This window comes from Alexandromys fortis, unplaced genomic scaffold, assembly GCF_014885135.2.
Source record: "Alexandromys fortis isolate MF-2015 unplaced genomic scaffold, M_Fortis_MF-2015_v1.1 scaffold_84, whole genome shotgun sequence".
NCBI classification, from domain to species: domain Eukaryota; kingdom Metazoa; phylum Chordata; class Mammalia; order Rodentia; family Cricetidae; genus Alexandromys; species Alexandromys fortis.
In genome coordinates, this window is record NW_026068017.1 from 4,867,633 (window position 1) to 4,887,207 (window position 19,575).

Here is a 19,575-nt window from a genome sequence, read left to right on the forward strand (position 1 = left end):
AAAGGTATGCACCACCACTCCTGGCCATTTTTAAAAATTGTGTGGCTATATATGGATATACGGCCATGAGTGCAGGTACCTACGGAGGGGCCTCACATCCCCTGCAGCTGCAAGATGTGGGTGCTAGGTACCAGAGACTGGGTCCTCTGCCAGAGCAGCACCAGCCCTTATGCACCGAGCCACCACTCCCTCTCTACTGTTCTAGTCAGTTGATTTTGTAGAATGCTTTATTTATCAGAACCCTAAGCTTCTCTTTCCCAAGTATGCAGCATGAATCCTGGCTTGTTAAGGTTTACGGTTGAATTAATCATTGGAGCAGGGAAGATGGAATGCTGGTATTGGGCAGGTTAAACTACCTGGTCACCCCTGAAGCAAAAAGAGGATTAGGAGAGAGTGACAGTCAGCCTCTTACTGAGCATAAAGACTAAGAACGGGGTACCATTCCTAAGAAGCCAAATGGGGTACCATCATTAGGAAAAGGATAGATGCTGAACAGGTGAAAACAACAGATGTCCCCATGATCCAAGTAAACTCATGGAAAAGATCCTAACGTTATGGATCTGACACACTACTGCCCCATCTACCCCATCCCCACTGGGATTAGCTCAATCTTCCTTGCAGCCCCACCAAATAGTCTGTGAGCTGACATGAACCAATTTGGTCCCTTTCACAGGTGGCTGTAGCACACTCGCCCACACCCACAAAAGTATTTCTTACTGAGAAATAGCAAGCAAGTTCAGTCAGATGGCTACTCCTCAAGCCGCAGGTGCCCAGCCTTCACCCTGCCTTGCAGGAACCACACCCCATAACAGATTTAGCACGCTCACAGAAGGTGTCAGGTAACTACAGATCTAGGATGAAGTGGCCCGAGAGAGAACCTTTAGGACCCAAGCCTCAGAACCATGAGTACTCAGGCTGCAGACTTCATTCCTCCAGTTACGACAAGAGTCTCTTAAATAGTCCTGAGATCTATAGCCCAGCGTGTTGGCACACATCTTTAATCCCAGAAATCAGGAGGTAGAGGCAGGCAGGTCTGTGAGTTCAAGGCCAGGCCAATCTACATAGCAAGTTCCAAGATAACAAGGGCTATGTAATAGAGAGAGCCTGTTTCAAAAGAACCAAAAATGAACAAATAACCCTCAGATCTAGAAAGCCATTAACATCACAGCAAAATGACAATCTGTTTCTGATGCTGACCGGTAAGTCCTCTGGCGCTGACTTGTGAGTACAGATGAGGGAGCTGAGGCAGAGGGAGGGTAAATGGCTTTTTGGTGATGGGGAAGCATCTGGGTTCAGAGTTGCTGCTCCACAGTTACAGAACAACCAGAAGCATCTAGCTGGTGTGTAAGGACTAGAGAGGAGACTTGGAGTGGGAACTAAGGGCATACCTCAGGTGGGAGAATGCTTGCCTAGCACACACAAGACCTTAAATTTCAACCTCAAAGCCACAGAAACTGAGCACAGTTGAGTGAGCCTTCCTGTAATCCCAGCACTTGGGAGATGAGGACCAGAAAGACATTCAAGGTCATCCATCCTTAGCTACACAGCAAGTTCCGGGCAGTGTGGGACACTTGAGACCTTGTCTTAAAAAAAAGGGGGGGAGGGCTGGAGAGACTGCTCCATAGTTAATAGCACTGACTGCTCTTCCAGAGGACCTGAGTTCAATTTCCAGCACCCTTATGATGGCTCACACCTATCTGTAGTGAGATCTGGTGGGTGCCCAGAACACTGTGTACATAACAAATAAGGGGGTGGTGGAGTTAGAGGGTAAAGACGCCTGCTCCCAAGACTAACACCTGGTGGGTGGAGAGTACCGACTCTGGCAAGTTGACGTCTGACCTCCCCACACGTGTGGCCACAAACATCCAAGCATACCACATACATCAACGGAATGTAATTAAGAAGTAGTAGTAGTGCCAGGTGGTGGTAGGACTGAGAAGGCTCTGAAGTCCTGAGTTTAATCTTAAACTGGGCACAAAGGAGAAGGAGGGAGAGGAGGAGGAGTCAGCAGACAGTGCTCACCAACACTTATTTAGTGGGCTGGTGACAATGTAACAGTTCTAACACTCTTTTGTTGTTTGGGTTTTTTGTTTTGTTTAAATAGGATTTCTCTGTGTAGCTCTGGAACCTGACCTGGAACTCATGAGGAGGATCTCTGTGAGTTTGAGGCCATAGTGGTTTACAGAGTGAGTTCCAGGACTGGCTCCATAGCCACCCTGTCTCAAAAAGAAAAAACCAACAAACAAAAAGTGCTTTGAGAAACTTTTGAAAGATTTGACAACAAAAAGGAGCATTTTTCTGGGGGGTCCAAAGGGATCTGTCCTTGACAATCCAATCAGCAAAGGATAGTGTTCAGCAGTCGGCAGAAGGAACTGTTTCAAGCCTACAGCTGCCTAGGGACCTTCTCAGGCTGAGATTAGCCTCCATCCTGGGCTGCAGTACCACCACCCTCTTCGTGGCTTTGATGCTGGAGGAACTCAGCCCCAACCTCCACAGCTGGACCAACTTCAGCAAGGTCTCACTCTGTATCCCTGCCTGGCTGACCTGCGCATGTGAGTGCTGAAACTGTGGGCAAGCATCGCCATTCTGGCTACTTTTAAGTTTTTGATGCTGAGGATCTCACCCAGAACCTCAAACACAGCAAGTATGCACCTACTTAATTGCAAGTTCACACTGTTTAATTTTAAATAATAGTTATATTTGGCAACCTGTCAGTAAAGCTCCTGAAAAAGCTATTTTTTCCACGTTCAGTAAGACACATGCAAGGGTGTGGACTTCTCTGAGAGTTGTACTCAAGCAATAGCTGAGACATGTAATATTTTGGTGGCTCTCAAGTCATAACTTTAGAAGTTATAACTCCTAAGTAGTTATGGGTTTGGTTTTTTGTATCATGTACCACAATCTCTTCTCCGTACTGTTAAGAGTGCTTTGCCTACGGTTAGGTCATTGAATCAAGGTGAGATGAGGGGATGCTAAAGGTCATAGGGGTAAGGCTGTTAATAGGCACTAGACTAAGTGCCATTCCAGGACTCTGGGTAGGTGTCCAAAGAGCCTCCAGCCAGGACTTTACCTTGGAGAGACTGGCACTTCTTGCAAAGGAAGAAACGGAGGAAAGTCTGAGCAATCCGACAATTAAGATAAAGAACAACTATCAAAAAGAAACCTAGCCAAGCTTATAAACAGTGGCAAAACAAGTTATGAAAACAAACAACTACTTGGGACATTCTATCAATTTAGACGCAGAAAATAAGCGTGATCGTCAGAGAATCAGATAGGAGCAACCAGGATGTTGTCAGGTCCTGGCTACACGGAAATGCTAATCAGCAAGTCATGCAGGCTCCACTCATCATTTTCTATCTGCCCTCCAAAAGGAGGAACAGGTAAGGATTAACCTCCTGACGATACAAATTGCGGGGTCCCATTCTTTATTGGGCAAAGATATTACCGGTTAAAGCAAGGGTGAAAATGTGACAGTTTTAGCACAAACCCAGTAATTCAGGGTTCTTGCAACTGTAGAATAAAACCTATTTGCAAGTCACTATATATAAATTATTTTCCATTCGGCGCCCAAAAGGGAGATATAAAATCCTCCCAGAATGCTCCGCTCGCACACGGCAAACTAGAAGCTCTGAGTGCGGTGTTATTTACATATCTCCGCCCACTTACTTCCGTCTATCGTGTACCGTAAAAATCCAAATAGAAGGATCGCCTACTAGCTTACGTACAGGAAGGCTAGGAAAAAAGTTTTTACACCAGCTCCTTGGCCCACCCAGATGTCTTCTGAAAAAATAGTATCAGACTAGCTCTTACTAAAAAATGTATTTTAATACAAGGCTCTAATAAAATTATAAGCCAAGATTTGAGAGATCTTATCCCAACACTGCCATCCTCTGCTTAGAAGCAGTGAGCGGGGCATAAGAGTAAGGAGAGAAAAAACTGAAGCCTGTCTTTCTTCTTCCCCCACAGAGAGAAAGCTCATCACTTTTCCAGCCTTGGTTCCTACGTCCAGGTCGTGATCAGAAAGGTTTCTTTTTCAGCCCAAAGACAGCGATGAATAAAGCCGTTTCCGTGAGAGCGGGGATGAGGCTGTGAAAAGGAGGACATGGGTTCAGGGCCCCTCCCAACACAAACACCCAAACCTCCAAACACTATACGGGACTGAGTTTCGGGATGCGTATGACACTTCAAAACACTAGTAATTTCACAGGTGCATGAACGATCTAGGAGGGGAAAATCTTCAGATTTAGGCTAGATTTTCCACCCCCACCCCTGTTCTAGAATATTGGGTGCTACGGCACCTGCAGAAGGCAAAAATGTACCAGTATGTGGTACATTCCCATCGCTCGAATATGAAGAAAGATAGGGACACAGATGCGCTACAGTGGGCTGCAATGGCTTAAAAACACAGCAGAGTCAAGGAAAGTAACGGAGTGACGGGCCCCATCTGGACCTGGGTTCATCTCTTATTCCCTCCCCATAAAGCAGTCATGCATTCTGAATGTGTGGACAAAGATGCTTAAGAGACCAGAGCTCAGACTAGAGGTGGTGGTACACAGCTTTAATCCCCAGCACTAGGGAGGCCAAGGCAGGTGGATCTCCGAGTTCAAGGCCAACCTAGACTACAAAGCTAATTCTAGGACAACCAAGCTATGCAAGGAAACCTTGTCTCAAAACACCAAAAAAAAAGGGGGGGGACCCCTTTCTACATATCTAGGGCAACTCTGCACACTTCTGGGGGAGGTTAATGTTACATACACCCTAGGCCACACATGAATACCTACAGGCCTGATAAACTGCAGGAATCTCTCCAGTGCCTGATCCTCCTTGTCCACAGTTCAGAGTCAAGAGCCACGACCATTGCCTTCCTCTCTTCTCATCCTCCTTTCTTTCTTTCGTTCTTTCATTCCCTCCATCCCTCCCTTCCTCCCCTCCCTTCTTCCCTTCTTCTTCTCCTTCTTTCTTTTCTTTTTTTGAAACAAGGTTTCTCTGTGTAGCTCTGGCTGTCCTGGCACTCGTTCTGTAGACCACACTGACCTAGAACTCAGAGATTCGCCTGCTCCTGCCTCCCTGGTGCTGGGATTAAAGGCCTGTGGCACCACATTCTGCCATCAAGAACCTTCTTTTGTGCTTCATTGTCTTAGTTCCTTCTGAGTTCTCGTATTGCTTTGTATTTTACATACTCTGCAACATAGTGCTTATCACACTGATTCACAGATGTGTATCTCCCTCCCCCTCGAATGGGAGAAAATGGCTTATGACAGGGGTGAGCAAATGTTTGAAGACTAGTAATTCCCCATACTGTCTAAGACCTCTCACCTAGAGAGATTCGGTTTGCCCCCTGAGCAGAGACTTCTACCCAAAAGGTCTGAAGGGGTGGAAAGAGTGGGGCGCTGGGCAGGCAGAAAGGATACAGAGGAGGCTCTGGGTGCTATTGAACATGGAAACTCCTGAGAGGAAGCCGGCCAGCTCCACCGCAAAGAAGCCCAAGGTGAGACAGAGAGCTACCACCAATCTGCAGAAAGGGAAGGGGTTGGATCAGAGCTTCTGAGCGTCTTTGAAGACCCCTGCATTCTCATCCCGTCCCAAGTGCTCACTGGACGTCCTGCTTCTCATATTCCTCGGGGGTGAACTTGAGAGGCAGGCAAGCCTGGATGTTGCTTTCCTGGTGAGCCGGGCAGAAAGGAAGAAAAGTCAAAGGAGGGACGGGGTTGCGGGGACAGGTGGGGGAGGGCCCGGGGCCCAGGCGCAACGGACTGGGTAAGGCCCGGGGGAGGAGTGGCCTGATCTGAGCTGGGTCCACTCCAAGATGAGAACAGCTGGGCACGCGCGCGTCCCGTCCGTGTCTTACCCGGGACCAGAATAAAGTGATGACAACCACCAGATGAGCCAAGAGCGTCAGGAACCGAGAGGGCACGAGCCCGGAGATCCGACCCATGGCCTCGGGGACCCAGAGCGGGGGTCGTGGAAGTCTGAGATGGGTCACGCCTCAAGTCTCCCGCACCAAGCAGGCCAGACCTCTCTGTTTAAGCCTCCTTCCCGCGCGCTCAGGCGCCGCCCAGTTGCCATGGTAACTGCGTCCGCAGGCGCCACGCAGCTGTTTCCGGAAGTCTCGCGATAGCGCCGCGCCCCGGGCAGAAGTCGGGAGCTCGGGTCTCCGGGCAGGCGAGGCGCAGAGCGGTTGAGTGGACCCCCCGCGGGCGCACCGGGAACCACCAAGTCCTCCCTTCTCCTCTGGACACGAGGGGAGAGGAGGGTGTGCGGAGCTGGTCCCGCAGTCGCCGTCATGTCACCGAACCCCTGGTTGTCAGAGGACCCCCCCCCCGATCAAACTTTTACCCCCCCAAAGAATGACTCTCATTTCTCCCCCAGAAAACGTGTTTCAGTTTAATGAGAGATTTGCCGAGCGCAGAAACGATTAGAATAGGATTTGGGTGAAGTGAGTGCTTCGGGAACCGAGGGGGTTAAATCAGAAATGGTGAGGAGTGGAGGGTTGAATTGGAATAGCGTTGAGTCCTTTGGGATGCTTAACCCAGGCTGGGATGCTGGGTCAGCATCCCTTTTCACTCTCTTGAGATGTCAGGTCTCCGACATCGCTCAGTTACAGACCAAGACCTTGTTACTAGGGCGACCTGACTGATCTAGGGCTTCCAATGAAATCCCTGCTGATTGGAACGTCCTCACCACCTTCCCCGATTCACAATCAATTCCATTGATTACGGACCTCCCAGCCAATTGGCAGTTCTCTCCATTCCTTTCCTTGTGCTTTTAAACGAGTCGAAAAGACAAGGCTCCCAGGTATTTCTGACTTAATTCACTCAACTAATCTTTCTAGGCGGCTCCCAAATGCCAGGCACAGTGCTTGGCTCTGAGAGTATGTTGATATATAAACTAAAGCCTCTCCCTCCAGTTTTATAGTTTAGGGAGGGAGATCGGTAGCAAACATTTAAAAAGTAATAATAAAAAGCCCTGCACGGTACTATAAATAAAAAGGGCAATGCAAATAATATCAAAGGAGATTTTGAAAACAGATAATTCCTAAAGTTTTGTTTTAAGGAACTGACCAAAACCTAGAAGAAATATATTTGTCTTCTTAGAGTAATACATAGATTTCCTTTTCCCAAGTTTTCAGAGCTCAAAGTCAAAATATTTTAGTTAAAGGTCGTGAAAGACAGACTGAGGAGTTCTGAATGAAGGGGACAGAGCTGGCAGTATATGGGATCCCAAACCAGGTAAAAGGATCCTCCACACATGAGCTCCCAAACCGTAAAAGCCCCCGCCACACATACACTGGAATGCTGGATGAAATTTGTATAGGGCTTGTAACTTAGATAATAGTGGTATAAAAGTGTGATTTCCTGATTTTTTTTTCCAGCATTGGCAATAAATTCCAGACCGCTGTCATATAGGTAAGCACTCTCTACTGAGGTATACTTCCACCCTCCCTTCTGAATCTTACAGGATCATCATTAATGCCTGGAACAGCACTCGAAAGCATGAGGGATAATTTATAGCATTGAAGGTCCCTGTTTATCAATTCAGGGTCTGGACCGTACCAAGCAAGGGCTTTACTACCAGCGCCACTTGAGGTCCTAATAGTGAAACTATCTAACACCTTTTTCATATAAACCTGAATCTTAAGCTAGGTAGGGGCAAACACTTACAACCCCAGAATTTTGGAGGTGGGGGAAGGGTCAGAAATTCAAGGTCAATGCTCAATTATGTAGTGAGTTCTAGGTCAAGCTGGACTATGTCAGATCCTATGTCAGATCCTGTCTCAATAAAAACAAAGCAAAACAATAACAACAAAAATTAGAGAGATGACTCAGTAGTTAAGAGGACATGGCACACACCTTTTTCCCCAGCACTTGGGAGGCAGAGGCAGGAGGGTTTCTGAGAGTTCAAAGCCAGCCTGGTCTAGAAAGCAACTTCCAGGACAGTCAGAGCTGTTAACACAGAGAAACCCAGTCCAGAAAACAAAGAAGCAAAGAAAAGCACATAGTGCTCTAGCTAAATTCAGTTCTTAAACCCCATACTGTGCAGCTCACAGCCTGTAACCCCAGCTCCTGGGGACCCAGGCTAAAGAGGCTGTATCACATAGGATGAAGAGCCAGGAAAAAGCTAGGGCGAGCTTTTGAAGATTTCCCAAGGTCTGAGGGCAAGGAGTCAGCCCAGTGGAGATCTGGGGAAACAGCATTCCAGGCGGAAGGAGGAGCAAGGGCGTGTTTACCAGACAGAAAGGAAGCCAAGGATTCTGAAGCCTACACTAGAGGGGAGAGAAGAGGGGAAGAGAGGATCAGAGTGATGTTGGATGGCTAAATTCTCTCAGCTTCTGCAGCCTTGGAGCGAGACATAATCCGATTTGCATTCTAGACTCTGGTTGCAACATAGAAAATAGATTTTAAGTAGAAGATAAATGGGAAAGATATGAAAGAAATATCTAGAAGGGATAGGTTGGGACTTAGATGGAATCGAGCAGGTGGATTGGAGGGAATCAAGAGATACTTTTTATTTTCCTTTTTTCTTTTTTAAAGCTAAGGTTTTACTCAGTATTCCTAGCTAGCCTGAAGTTCACTGAGTACTCTAGGCTGGCCTTGTATTCACGGCAGTTTTCCTGTCTCAGCCTTGCAAGTTCTGGGATCTCTGGCATGAGAGATATTTAGAGGAAAAAGATCTGGGTCTGGCTGTGTGATGTGGGGTTCGAGCACCTGGAAGTTTGGGGTTTCCTGCCTGTAGTGCTTCTAGCCTAAGGGGCTACCAGATGGCAGAAACTAGGTACTCACACTTGATGTTATACGGTAATGGCACTAAGTGAGCTTGGTGGGTCTGTCCAGTCCTTTCCACGACCTTGGTTCTCAGAAGCCTGCCCTAGAAAAGCTGTTTCTGAGTTTTAGTGCCGCTCAGTGGCCTTAGGAGGTACTATGGGTGATGCATGTGCTTCAGCTGTCTCACTTCGGACTGGGGCTCCTCTCTCCTAATGTTTGTGGGGTGCACACACACAGACAAGGGGAGGGGGTGTTTATGACATCAATCAGGAAAAGTGACCTGGAACATTATCTGATAGTTTAAATCACCCTTGTTGGGAAGGAACATAAGAGTCTATATACATCTCTGAGCTTGGGGCCCTTCCAGGGCCTAGGGGACTGTGCTTCCTGCTCAGACAGCTGCTCTGGAGTTTGGGCACAGGCATTACATTTAACATGTGCTGGTAGCCTGTTGGCAACACGTGCCGGGCATCGGCTTCACCCTAGCCTTACTCGGCTGGTCTCCAGAGTGGTTGCTTAGGAATGGACTCGCTTTGGCAGCCTGTCCTAGAGCAGCCAGACGTCACCATGGAGGCCTGTGCCAGCCCCTCCAGATAGAGCTGCCCCACTGCTGGTGACTTGCCCTTCATGCAAGGATTCATCATCAGAAAAGAATGCTTCCGCCTGGGTTTGAGTCTGCCCTCTGGGAACATCCAGCTCTATCAGGACAGAGGGATCATGGAGCCTACCTGATCGAGGATCAAGACCCTACTGTGCAATGCTGTGGATGTTTTAACCTAGGTGGCCGTCATGCTTTGGCTAGCCTGTCCACTTCTGCTCCAATATCAGTGACCCACAGTCGGGGCTGCTGTGACTCTTCCACTTCCTCCAGGCTCAAGGGGCCCAAGATGCCAAGGACCACTCCCCTGGTGGGGCAGAGCTGGCTGTTCAAGAGGGAGTGCCAACAGGGGTCAGACTTGAGCGCTACCACATCACTGAACAGCCTGCAAACTGGCACGTGCCTGCACCAAGTGCAGGTGCCCAGGCCGCCATCTTAACTTTTCAATTTTATTTTATGATTATATTAAACACGATTCCAAAGCAAAACTCTACAAAGTAGAGTCATCTAGAGATCTCTGTGTCCCCGTTTAATCACACATAAACCATTTTATTAGTTTCTGGCTCACTGCTCCCTCAAAAACAAACCGGCCTCAAGCTTGCAGCCAGAGATGGCCTTGAGCAGATCTTGACAGCTGTGCAGGCCCACCAGACGGTGTCTCACTAAGTAGCCCAGATTCTTCTGCCTCTCACCCTCCTCTAATGCCGGAACTTCAAGGCTTGCCACACGAGGACTTTATTCTTCACTCACTCTCATTTTAGGAGAGAATAAAAGGCCGTTCCTTGTTGTTTTGAGACGAGACAGGGTTCTGCTATGGCCCTTGACTTGCCTGGAACTCATTACGTAGACTAGGCTGGCCTCCAACTCTTGGAAATCTCTACATCTGCCTCCTGAGTAGTTGGATTAAAAACATGAACCAAATGAAAGTCAAGATCTGCTCAAGGCCATCTCTGGCTGCAAGCTTGAGGCCGGTTTGTTCTTGTTTTAGAAGAAACAACGCTTGGTTCATGGGTTTTTTTTTTGTTTTTTCGAGACAGGGTTTCTCTGTGGCTTTGGAGCCTGTCCTGGAACTAGCTTTGTAGACCAGGCTGGTCCCGAACTCACAGAGATCCGCCTGCCTCTGCCTCCCAAGTGCTGGGATTAAAGGCGTGCGCCACCACAATTTATCAGTGAAGACTAAACTATATGCCAGTTGGCGGTAGAGGTGGATGCCTTTAATCCTGGAACTCAGGAAGCAGAGGCAGGGGGATTTCTGAGTTTGAGGACACCCTGGTCTACAGAGCAAGTTCCAGGACAGCCAGGGCTACACAGAGAAACCCTGTCTTGGGGGGAAAAAAACCCAACCAAACAACAACAACAAAAACTCTCAATGATCACATTTTATGGAGTCAAACTTTTGATGGTCATATTGTTTCCATTATAAGGGAAAAAGGTGTGCTGCCTTCTAAGAAGTGATTTTATCTTATTGTCTATATTCTGAGAAGTCCTTAGCCGTGAACTCCCTGAACTTCAATGATGCCACCCCTTCCCCAGTACTGGAGTGCGGAGTCAGCAGCTCTACCCAGCTGTCTCTCTCTGCCTCTCTCTTTTATTCCTTCCCTCTCTTCTCGCCTTCCTTTGACAGAGGACCTGCATATTATCCAGGCTGGTCTCAGACAACTAAAATGTAGCATGGGGGTGGGGAGCAGAAGAATTGTGAGTGCAAGGCCTGCTTGGGCTACCTTAGAAAGTCAAGGTCAGCCTGGGGAATTTAGCAAGATCTTGTTGGAAAATAAAAGGCCACAGCCCCAGCACTCAGGAGCCCGAGGCAGGAAGATTGTCAAGAGTGTTAGGCCCTTCAGCCAGAGTATGACAGTGCTCAAAACAGCACAAGGAGTATTTAGTGCCCTTGTGGGGGAGAGGGAGGAAAGGCACGCCACGTGGGGAGGAAGTCTGCCCCCAACTGAGTCCTGAATGCAATGTGAGGGGCAAACAGGCAGACAGGGATTTTGAAAGCCCTTCAAGCAATACCATAGGCCGTGGTTCACAGACATTTGGGGTCGTCATGAGTTTAGACATTTGAAAATGATTCAGCAGGTGCTAGGCATATTAACTCAGTAGCCTAGCATGTAAGAGGTCACTGGGTTCATTCCTAGAACAGAGGGGGAGGAGGAGGAGGAGGAAGGGGGGAAAGAGAAAAAAAAAAGAAAAATAAATGAGTTGGTGGCACACGCTTGTATTCCCAGCAATTGGGAGGCTGAGGCATGAGGCAGAGATTGCTGAAAATTCAAGGACAGCCAGAGCTATAAAGTAATATATATTATATAGTATTCTGTCTCAAAAAGTAAAAATGACCAGAACCTTAAAAGTTAGTTTTAGCCCTGTATTCCTGTAATCCTACCACCACGAAGGCTGAAACCAAAAGAATTTAAGTTCAAGGTCAGCTTGGACAACAAGGGGCTGATGAGATAGCTCGAGGGTTAGGAGCACGCGTTGCTCTTCCTGAGGACCTGCGAGTTCAGTTTCCCAGGACCCCCAGCTGCGGGGGTCTCACACCTCTGCACTCGGCAGACACTGCATTTATGGGCACGCACTCCTCACACACACACACACACACACAATTAAAATAATAAAAATAAATCTTAAAAAGTAGATAAGATTACAAATCTTAAAAAGATAAGATTACTAACCCGTTGGTGGTGGCCCAGCCTTCAAGGCAGGTGGATCTCTGTGAGTTCGGGGCCAGCCTGGTCTATAGAGCAAGTTCCAGGGCAGCCAGGGTTACAGAGAGAAACGCTGTCACAGAAAACAAGTCACTCGATACGTAAGTGTGTATATATATGAATTGTATATGAAGAGCCCACAGGCGTTAAGAACTCAACCTCTTGACTCTGTAAACGCAAGGAGCTAAGACTGGATCCGACTTCAAAGAGCCTTTGATTTTAAGCCAGTGAGCGATGGAGGACCTTCCGGAGCCCAGAGGAGAGAGGAGCTTGATACATAGCAAGCCAGCCCGGGAGACCGAGAGAATGGACATGGGCATTGGCAGAATTCCTGAGGGATTGGAACAGACGGGATTTGGGGACTGGAAAACGGATGTGAGGGAGAGGGAAGAGTCAAGAGTCTCCCCTTTCATGGCCTGTCATGGCGCGTGCAAAAAACCTGGGAAAGAAGAAATGGTTAGTCAAGGGGAGGTGTCCGCTGGCGCCAACACCAGGGTCTGTGAGCAAGATTCAGGAGCCCTGAGTGTGTACAGATGAGAGCTGGAGCTAGGGAACGCTGCAGCCTAAGGAGAGAGGACAGACCCCCTGATGAAAATGGAGAAGGCCAAGAAGACGCTGTCCTTCTGCATCCAGTTAAGAGCAGGCCTTAGGTGACAGTGGAACACCAGACCGCTGCTTGCCTTTGCGGGGGAGGGAGGGTGGGCACCATTCATTGCTCTCCTTTCAGCTGACCTTCACAGGACTCCGAGAACAGACAGGGACGGGAGGCCGTGGAGTCAGAGGGATGGAGCTGCTTTTGCTGAGTTCAGATGGTGCGGTCTCCTCCCAGGGGAGAGGCTCCAGCCATATTTTGGGTTTCCAGGAACATTAGAAAAAAAAAGAAAAATCCTTCCAATAGTGCCATGAGGTGATCCGTGCAGGGCTGTGGCCGGCCGGCCTCGTGGCGCAACGGTAGCGCGTCTGACTCCAGATCAGAAGGTTGCGTGTTCAAATCACGTCGGGGTCATTAACGCTTTTCCCGTGGTTTTTTTATTTTATTTTATTTTTGTCCCAGTGATCAAAAAAGAAACATCTCTTAAAAAATAAAAAGGAGAGGCTCGGGAACCAAATCTTGACGCCGCCCAGTCAGGATATCTCAGTGATCTATTTCTAGTGAGCATTTTTGCGATAATCCAGCAATTCTGGGCAAAGCGGGACTCGAAGCCAGCCAGCCCGAACTGGAGCCTTCGGTGTTCGCTCCATCACTGCTCTGCGAGTGCGCACGGCAGTTAGGCTAGGAGTCCTGGAAACGCAGACAGGGGCGGCCTCGGTCAGGAGTGAGGGTTCAGGTCTCAGAGAAGTCAATGCAAGTATTGCCTGTGTGGACGAGGTGGCCGAGTGGTTAAGGCGATGGACTGCTAATCCATTGTGCTCTGCACGCGTGGGTTCGAATCCCATCCTCGTCGTCGGTGTAGCTTCTGCAGTCTACAATTTTGTAATCTAGAGACAAATTGTCGTCGTGACAATTTCGGAGTCACTCGGTCTTCACAACACCTACAAGCGCCCTGACTTCCAGTCCTTTCTACTACCTTTTCCAACAGCACCGAGATTTATTTCCTGGTTGCTCATCTGCCCTACGAGTGACCTGGCCAAGTAGCGAAGGAGTTACCTCATCGGGTAGGCGCCGTGGCTTAGTTGGTTAAAGCGCCTGTCTAGTAAACAGGAGATCCTGGGTTCGAATCCCAGCGGTGCCTTTGTTCTTCCCTTTTACGGAAACTAGAAAAGTTCCAACCATCACATCTTGAGACCTGAACAGACTTTGAGTCCGTCTACTTACGTCTACTCACTGCTCTGCCTCTGGCGTTCCGCTGATTTTGTATTTGGGAGTGGGTTCCAGAACCTCCTTCCAGATCACATTTACGCCCTGACCGGCTATCAAACGTCAAAATCGCATCATTTCATTCGTGCCTGTTAAAATTGCAAGTTGATAACTACTCACTGCTAGTTTGGATATATACATTTTCCGTCCTCCAAAATGTCTTTAGATTTTCTTGGCTAGAGTAGAATATCCTTTTACATGGCTTTAAAAAGCCAACTCAGTCGTAACTGGCCGGTTAGCTCAGTTGGTTAGAGCGTGGTGCTAATAACGCCAAGGTCGCGGGTTCGATCCCCGTACGGGCCAGAGTGTGATTTTGAATTTCTTCAAATAACATGGTGTTTTTGCAATTATTAGAAAGAAGTATAAAATTCTTTTCCTTTTATCCCTTTTAACAATGTGGCCTTTTTTTTTTTTTGCAATTTTAGATGAAGGTATGGAATTCTCTCAGTCTTTTTTTATTACTCGGTTTAGTTGGATTCCAAGGTGGTCTTACTAGTTTTAATTATTTTTCTAAGAGGGAGGACATCTAAGAACACTTCATAAAGCAGTATTTCTAATCCTGAAACAGTTTGAACTAAATAAAAGTACTGGAATATGTCCAAAATGTGGGATACAGGTATCATTTTTGTTATCTTGGAGATTCTATGATCATAATATGTAGTTCCTGAATGTACTGTGTAAACTGTAAGGAGAAGACAGCCTTTGTGATTGGGACACAACTGTCTCTCATACATGACTGATCTGCACTGAGGTCAGGGACAGAGCTGCCAGGAGCTTATATTTCCTCATTACCAAGATAACCAATCTGCCGGGCCTCTGCTGTCCATCGGGAGCAGAAAAGCCCTCCCCCTCCTCTAAAGACTCTTGCTGGCTTCTGCTTGTAGTGGCTCTGAGGACCTTTGTGTAATCATCTCCTTCAGATCTGAAGCAGGCCTTCTTAGATCCTTCTCCCTCTAGCATGAGACTTCCTCCCCCACACCCCCAGTTCCCACCCCAGGGAGCTCCAGGAACCACTCCGACCTTCACCCCCATTCCTCTGCCTTGTCAACCCCTGCGACCCCACACAAAAACAGGCTCAGCCTTAGCAGCAGCGGCACTTTAATTCCACAAAACTCTCCACAACAGGTGGGCTTCAAAACCAGCAACAATTCTAAACTTAACCGAGAGCGGTGAGACACCTCCCACCTTACCCTCTCCACCAGGAAATGTGCACCTGCTTGCTCCACCCCGTGGCATTTTAGGGGACCAGAGGGAAGAAGCAGGAGGTTATGCATTAGCAGATGTGCGCCCTTGCCTGCCGGCGCCTGCCGAGGACCACTCAAGCTCCTAAAGCCCCTGGCACTTGGGGGCTGATCACTGGGATCAGGACAGCCACAGCAAACAGTGGCCTCTTCCGTTCTCTTCTCGGCACGCGTAGTGGTCTGCCCCACCCCACCAGCAGAGATCTAAAGGCCTACGTTCCCAAGGATGGCGTTCTAGCGAGGGAGAAGAGTCAGGAAGAACAGGGTAGACTGTTGGCCAACTGAATAGAAGCAGAGCTACAGCCCTTTCCAGCAGGAAAATCTACGACTTACCCATTCCATTCACACTTCTTACTCCGAGAATGGGCACAGCTGTGCCACCTAAACGCTTGTGGAAGAATCTCTAACGCACAGGCCTCCCCTCAGCTGGCAGTTTCCACCAGGGCTCCTCGAAGAATCCTTAGGGTCCGACTGGACCCTGGCCTGGCCAGGTTAGGCATGGCCTCTCCTCTGTGCTCCTGGTCACTTGCATAGGGCCTCCAACACCTCCAGAGTACGTCGGATATCTCGGACTTGGCGTGCCAGCCCCTGAACCGGTTGCAGAGCCCGTTCCAGTTCCTCGCAGCGCGCAAGTAAGGTGTACATGCCCTTGATGCTCATGTCCACGGCCTCGCCTAAGGAATCCACGGCGTCGCGGTAGGTCTGGATACAGCCCACGCTCAATGCTGTCAGCTCCTGCACAGCACCACCCAGCCCGCGGAGCAGACGGTCCACCCGGCCGCCCAGCTCGCGACTCAGCCGCTCCAGATCCCTCAGCACGTCGGGGTCGATGGGAGGAATAGTGGGAGTGGGTGCGGGGGTCAGGCTGGGCCGCGCAGAGGCAGGGGGAAGGGGCGGGGGGGCGCCACTCAGACGGATCTTGAGTTGTAGGTTGTTGGCGACAAAGTGGGTAAGGTCGCCGTGGCGGCTCACCGTGCCCTCGAGCTCTAGGGGGCTGGAGATGGTGGCGCGACGTCCCCCGCCCGCGCCGGCCTCGCCAGTCGCCGAGGATCCCCCTCCGCCGCACGCCCCACTCAGCCCGTCCAGGCTGCGGCTGTCCTGAAGGCGGCTGGGGAACGAGCGGCCAGCCCTACCCGCCGCCGCCTCCTCTTCGTCGTGGTCTGCATCCTCTCGCTGCGGCGGCTCCACATCCATCTCGACGCCGCCGCCGCCGGGGCTCCCTCGACGGCAGACCCTCAAGGCGGAAGGCTGGTTCTCGCCGGGCTCGGGGTCCTGGTGCCAGGAGGACGGGGGCGGGGCGAGCTCAGAACCTGCGGGTCCCCCGCGGCCCCCGGTCCCTGACGGCGTTGCCCTGATGCCCGGCTGTTCCTCCCAAGCGCCCGGCTCCGGCCGGCGGACGATGCTGCCGCTCGACGTCTTCGGGGACGCTCGTGGGTTATGGCTTGCGACCCCAACGTTCTCAGCCTCTTCCTCCCCGGACGCCCTCAAGACTGAGGGCGGCTTCGAAGGCGTTCGGACCGGCTGGCCGCTGAAATTCGCGACCTGATGGTCGGCGACGGCCGAAAGGTCCGGTTCCAGCCCGAGCCGCCCCCCGGCGGCCTCCATGCTGCGGGTGGGGGCCGGAACCTCGAGTCGCTCGCCCGGCTCCGCGGCGGCGGCGGCGCCTTTAAGGGGCGGGGGCGGAGGCGCGCCGATTGGCAGCGGGCTGATCGGGGGACGGACAGGAAGGACTCTGCGATTGGTCGCCGCCCCAGGAAGTTCCGGACGAGGAGCTGTTGTTGAACTGCACAGCCCACGTGAAAGCCAGTCGGGTAGCGGCTGGGAGGTGACAGCTACGCCCGGAGTCCCGCGGGGCGGAGCCAGGCTCTGGGTCCACAGTTACTGCCTAGCAATCACACCCCACCGGGGATCGTTCTAGGATTTCTGGAGGTTCTTGGGATGCGAATATTTTAAAGCCAGAATTCTCAGCGGCACAAGAGTGATTGGTTCTGTTCTTGAGACCCTGGGTGGTCGTTGACACCCAGAGCGTCTCACTGTGGACAGAGTTGCAGCAAGGTCTGTGGACTTTCCTGTGTGTGTTTGCCACTCTCCGGCCTCCTGTCTCCTCTGGGTAGAGCTTTGTCTCATTAGAGAATAAAACGTGATTTTGTCACAAAAGAAAACATTCAACAGATGAAAAGATCAGAAATAATGATAAGCACTGTGCGGGGGGGGGGGTTAGGATTGTAATTGAAAGTAGTACTAGTTAGAGGAGGCCTCGGTCGGGAAAGGCCTCTGATGGGAAGACTCGGAGAACCATCAAGAGCATCAAAGCCACCTTGCAGGCAGAGTGGCTTTCCTAAATCTCAGGGGCAAAGAGGGGTGATATAAACAAAAAGCGTTGGGGCGCGGGGCTGGGGAAGAGATAGCAAGAAGATCCTGGGGCTAAAATAAACGAGAAGGAAGAGGATTTCCAACATCGAGACCAAGATTCAGGCAGGAGGTCCATCTCGCCGGGCGTTTTAGTTTCTGTAGTGGGTGAAGATTTTTTTTCCCAAGGGCAAACTGTTGATAGAAAAGTTGTTAGTTACAAAATAGAACCAAAGCTCTGGGTCCTTTGTATTTAGCAAAACAAATTATTAATATTCTCCTTGGTTTATAATAGGTGTGATCGTTCCTGTTTTTGGAACAGAAACCTTTGTGAAAAGTTTTTACGATCACTGCTGAGCCACTGCAGAATTGTTACTTTCCCTTTTGCCAGCACCGACATTGACCTTAGCAGTTCCCTCTATCCCGACTGTCCTAATTCTACTCTTGCACGTGCCACCACCGCCTGGCAAGCTTTTTGAGTTCTTTTTTTTTTTTTTTTAAGCATAATCCAAGGAATCCTAAAACATGCCAGAGGTATGTCTTGTCACCACCAAAATGGGTTTTAAATTCAAATTTCAATTCAAATAACAAGATGACATTTGGTGTGACAGTAAGTGTGCATTTTTGGCTATTTCTCTCTGTGTGTGTTTCTCTGTCTCCCTAATAGATTTTTTTTAATTTTATTGAAAAAATTTCATATAATTTATTTTAATCGTGTTTTCCTCCCCCAACTCCTTCCAGATCCTTCCCACCATCCACCCAATTTTGTGCTCTTTTTTAAAAATAAAACAAGCCAGGCGATGGTGAGGCAAGAGCTTGTCTCTGTGAGTTCAAGGCCAACCTGGTCTACAGCATGAGTTTCAGAACAGCCAGGGCTGCACAGAGAAACCCTGTTTTAAAGAAGCAAAATATAAAAAGAAAGACATGGAAATAAAAGGCAAAGAAGCTGGAGAGCTGGCTCAGCAGTTTAAAACCCTGACTGCTGGACCTGGGTTCAATTCCCAGCACCCACATGGCAGCTCACAACTGTAACCTCAAGATCTAACACCCTTACACAGATATACATGCAGACAAAACACCCATATGCATAAAATAAAAATAAACAAATAAAAATGAAAGAAACAAAAGTAAAGCAAGAAACACCAAAAAGCTACAAAAGTGAACATCAAAATCAAGCAAAAGACTAAGACCAAAAAAAAAGTGCCTAATGGAAAACAAAATGAAAAGCCCATAAAAATACCCCCGAGTTGGTGTTGTATCAACTCCCTGTTCCTGGGCATAGGACCTGCATTTGAATGTGATTGATATACCCAATGGGACTCGGTTAAAGAGAACTGACTTGCCTTTGCCAGCAGGTAGCCATTGCAGATAGCTTTATTAAGGGTGGGACTTTCTGTCACTCCCCGTCGGGCTCCTGTCTGGCTTGAACCTGTGCAGCTCCTGTGCATGCTGTCACCGTCGCTGGGTTCTGATGCGCATCAGTCCCATTGCGCTGTTGTGCTTAGAAGATGTGGTTTCCCTAGAGCCAGCCATCACCTGTGGCTCTCGCAGTCTTTCTGCCTCTTCTGCAACATGGATTCCTGATCCTTGAGGGGAGCATTTGATGAGGACTCCCATTTAGGACTGGGTGCTTCAAAGTCTCTCACTCTCTGCACATGGTCTCGGGGTTAGTTCTCTGATATGGGCTGGGCAAGGCACTGACCTATAGCTATAGCAGTATATAATTAAAGGCCTTTTTATTGCAAAGTTCCTTTAGTAGAGTAGCAGCAGCAGCAGCAGCAGAATAAGTGCTAGCTGCCTAACCTAGGCCAGTGACCTACCTAGTCAGGTTCCTGGCCACTTTAGCGATGTCAGGTATGGGTTCCATCTCATGGAGTGGGCCTTAAATCTACTTTAAAAAGTGGCTGGTTGCTGGGCGATGGTGGCGCACGCCTTTAATCCCAGCACTCGGGAGGCAGAGGCAGGTGGATCTCTGTGAGTTCGAGACCAGTCTGGTCTACAGAGCTAGTGCCAGGATAGGCTCCAAAGCCACAGAGAAACCCTGTCTCGAAAAACCAAAAAAAAA

The 19,575-nt window shown here is 49.4% G+C and overlaps 2 protein-coding genes and 5 non-coding genes across 9 annotated transcripts; 4 read left to right on the plus strand and 3 right to left on the minus strand.

Moving 5' to 3' along the window:
- Positions 1 to 3,266: 3,266 nt before the first annotated feature.
- Positions 3,267 to 3,402, minus strand: LOC126514153 (U8 small nucleolar RNA). Its single transcript, XR_007595514.1, has one exon. It is a non-coding gene; the product is annotated as a U8 small nucleolar RNA (small nucleolar RNA).
- Positions 3,403 to 3,804: 402 nt separating this feature from the next.
- On the minus strand, positions 3,805 to 6,048 carry Tmem107 (transmembrane protein 107). Of its 3 annotated transcripts, none has more exons than XM_050162632.1 (5): positions 5,849 to 6,048; positions 5,595 to 5,662; positions 5,412 to 5,512; positions 4,320 to 4,395; positions 3,805 to 4,086 (listed from the first exon to the last, which is right to left on the minus strand). In XM_050162632.1, exons 1-5 carry the CDS (start codon positions 5,933 to 5,935, stop codon positions 4,017 to 4,019), a joined length of 402 nt encoding a protein of 133 aa, XP_050018589.1. In that variant the 5' UTR covers positions 5,936 to 6,048; the 3' UTR covers positions 3,805 to 4,016. The 3 variants fall into 3 exon arrangements, with proteins under 3 accessions (XP_050018589.1, XP_050018588.1, XP_050018590.1); XM_050162631.1 differs by having other exon boundaries at positions 4,299 to 4,395; XM_050162633.1 differs by lacking the exons at positions 4,320 to 4,395; positions 5,412 to 5,512.
- Positions 6,049 to 12,996: 6,948 nt separating this feature from the next.
- Trnaw-cca (transfer RNA tryptophan (anticodon CCA)) lies at positions 12,997 to 13,068 on the plus strand. The gene has a single exon. It is a non-coding gene; the product is annotated as a tRNA-Trp (tRNA).
- Positions 13,069 to 13,425: 357 nt separating this feature from the next.
- Trnas-gcu (transfer RNA serine (anticodon GCU)) lies at positions 13,426 to 13,507 on the plus strand. The gene has a single exon. It is a non-coding gene; the product is annotated as a tRNA-Ser (tRNA).
- A 214-nt stretch (positions 13,508 to 13,721) lies between these two features.
- On the plus strand, positions 13,722 to 13,795 carry Trnat-agu (transfer RNA threonine (anticodon AGU)). Its single transcript has one exon. It is a non-coding gene; the product is annotated as a tRNA-Thr (tRNA).
- Positions 13,796 to 14,149: 354 nt separating this feature from the next.
- On the plus strand, positions 14,150 to 14,223 carry Trnai-aau (transfer RNA isoleucine (anticodon AAU)). The gene has a single exon. It is a non-coding gene; the product is annotated as a tRNA-Ile (tRNA).
- A 777-nt stretch (positions 14,224 to 15,000) lies between these two features.
- Positions 15,001 to 17,259, minus strand: Borcs6 (BLOC-1 related complex subunit 6). Its single transcript, XM_050162805.1, has one exon. The coding sequence runs from the start codon at positions 16,764 to 16,766 to the stop codon at positions 15,684 to 15,686; it is 1,083 nt and encodes a 360-aa protein (XP_050018762.1). The 5' UTR covers positions 16,767 to 17,259; the 3' UTR covers positions 15,001 to 15,683.
- Between the last annotated feature and the right edge of the window lie 2,316 nt (positions 17,260 to 19,575).

Excerpts from the sequence above, each read along its gene's own strand:
- Tmem107 (XM_050162631.1), bottom strand. The coding sequence starts at position 5,935 with ATGGGTCGGATCTCCGGGCTCGTGCCCTCTCGGTTCCTGACGCTCTTG. Across the intron at positions 4,396-5,411 it reads TAGCACCCAGAGCCTCCTCT|CCATTGCAGCCCACTGTAGC; the intron begins GTATCCTTTCTG and ends TGTGTTTTTAAG. Across the intron at positions 4,087-4,298 it reads TACATTTTTGCCTTCTGCAG|CCTCATCCCCGCTCTCACGG; the intron begins GTGCCGTAGCAC and ends TCCTTTTCACAG.
- Borcs6 (XM_050162805.1), bottom strand. The coding sequence starts at position 16,766 with ATGGAGGCCGCCGGGGGGCGGCTCGGGCTGGAACCGGACCTTTCGGCC.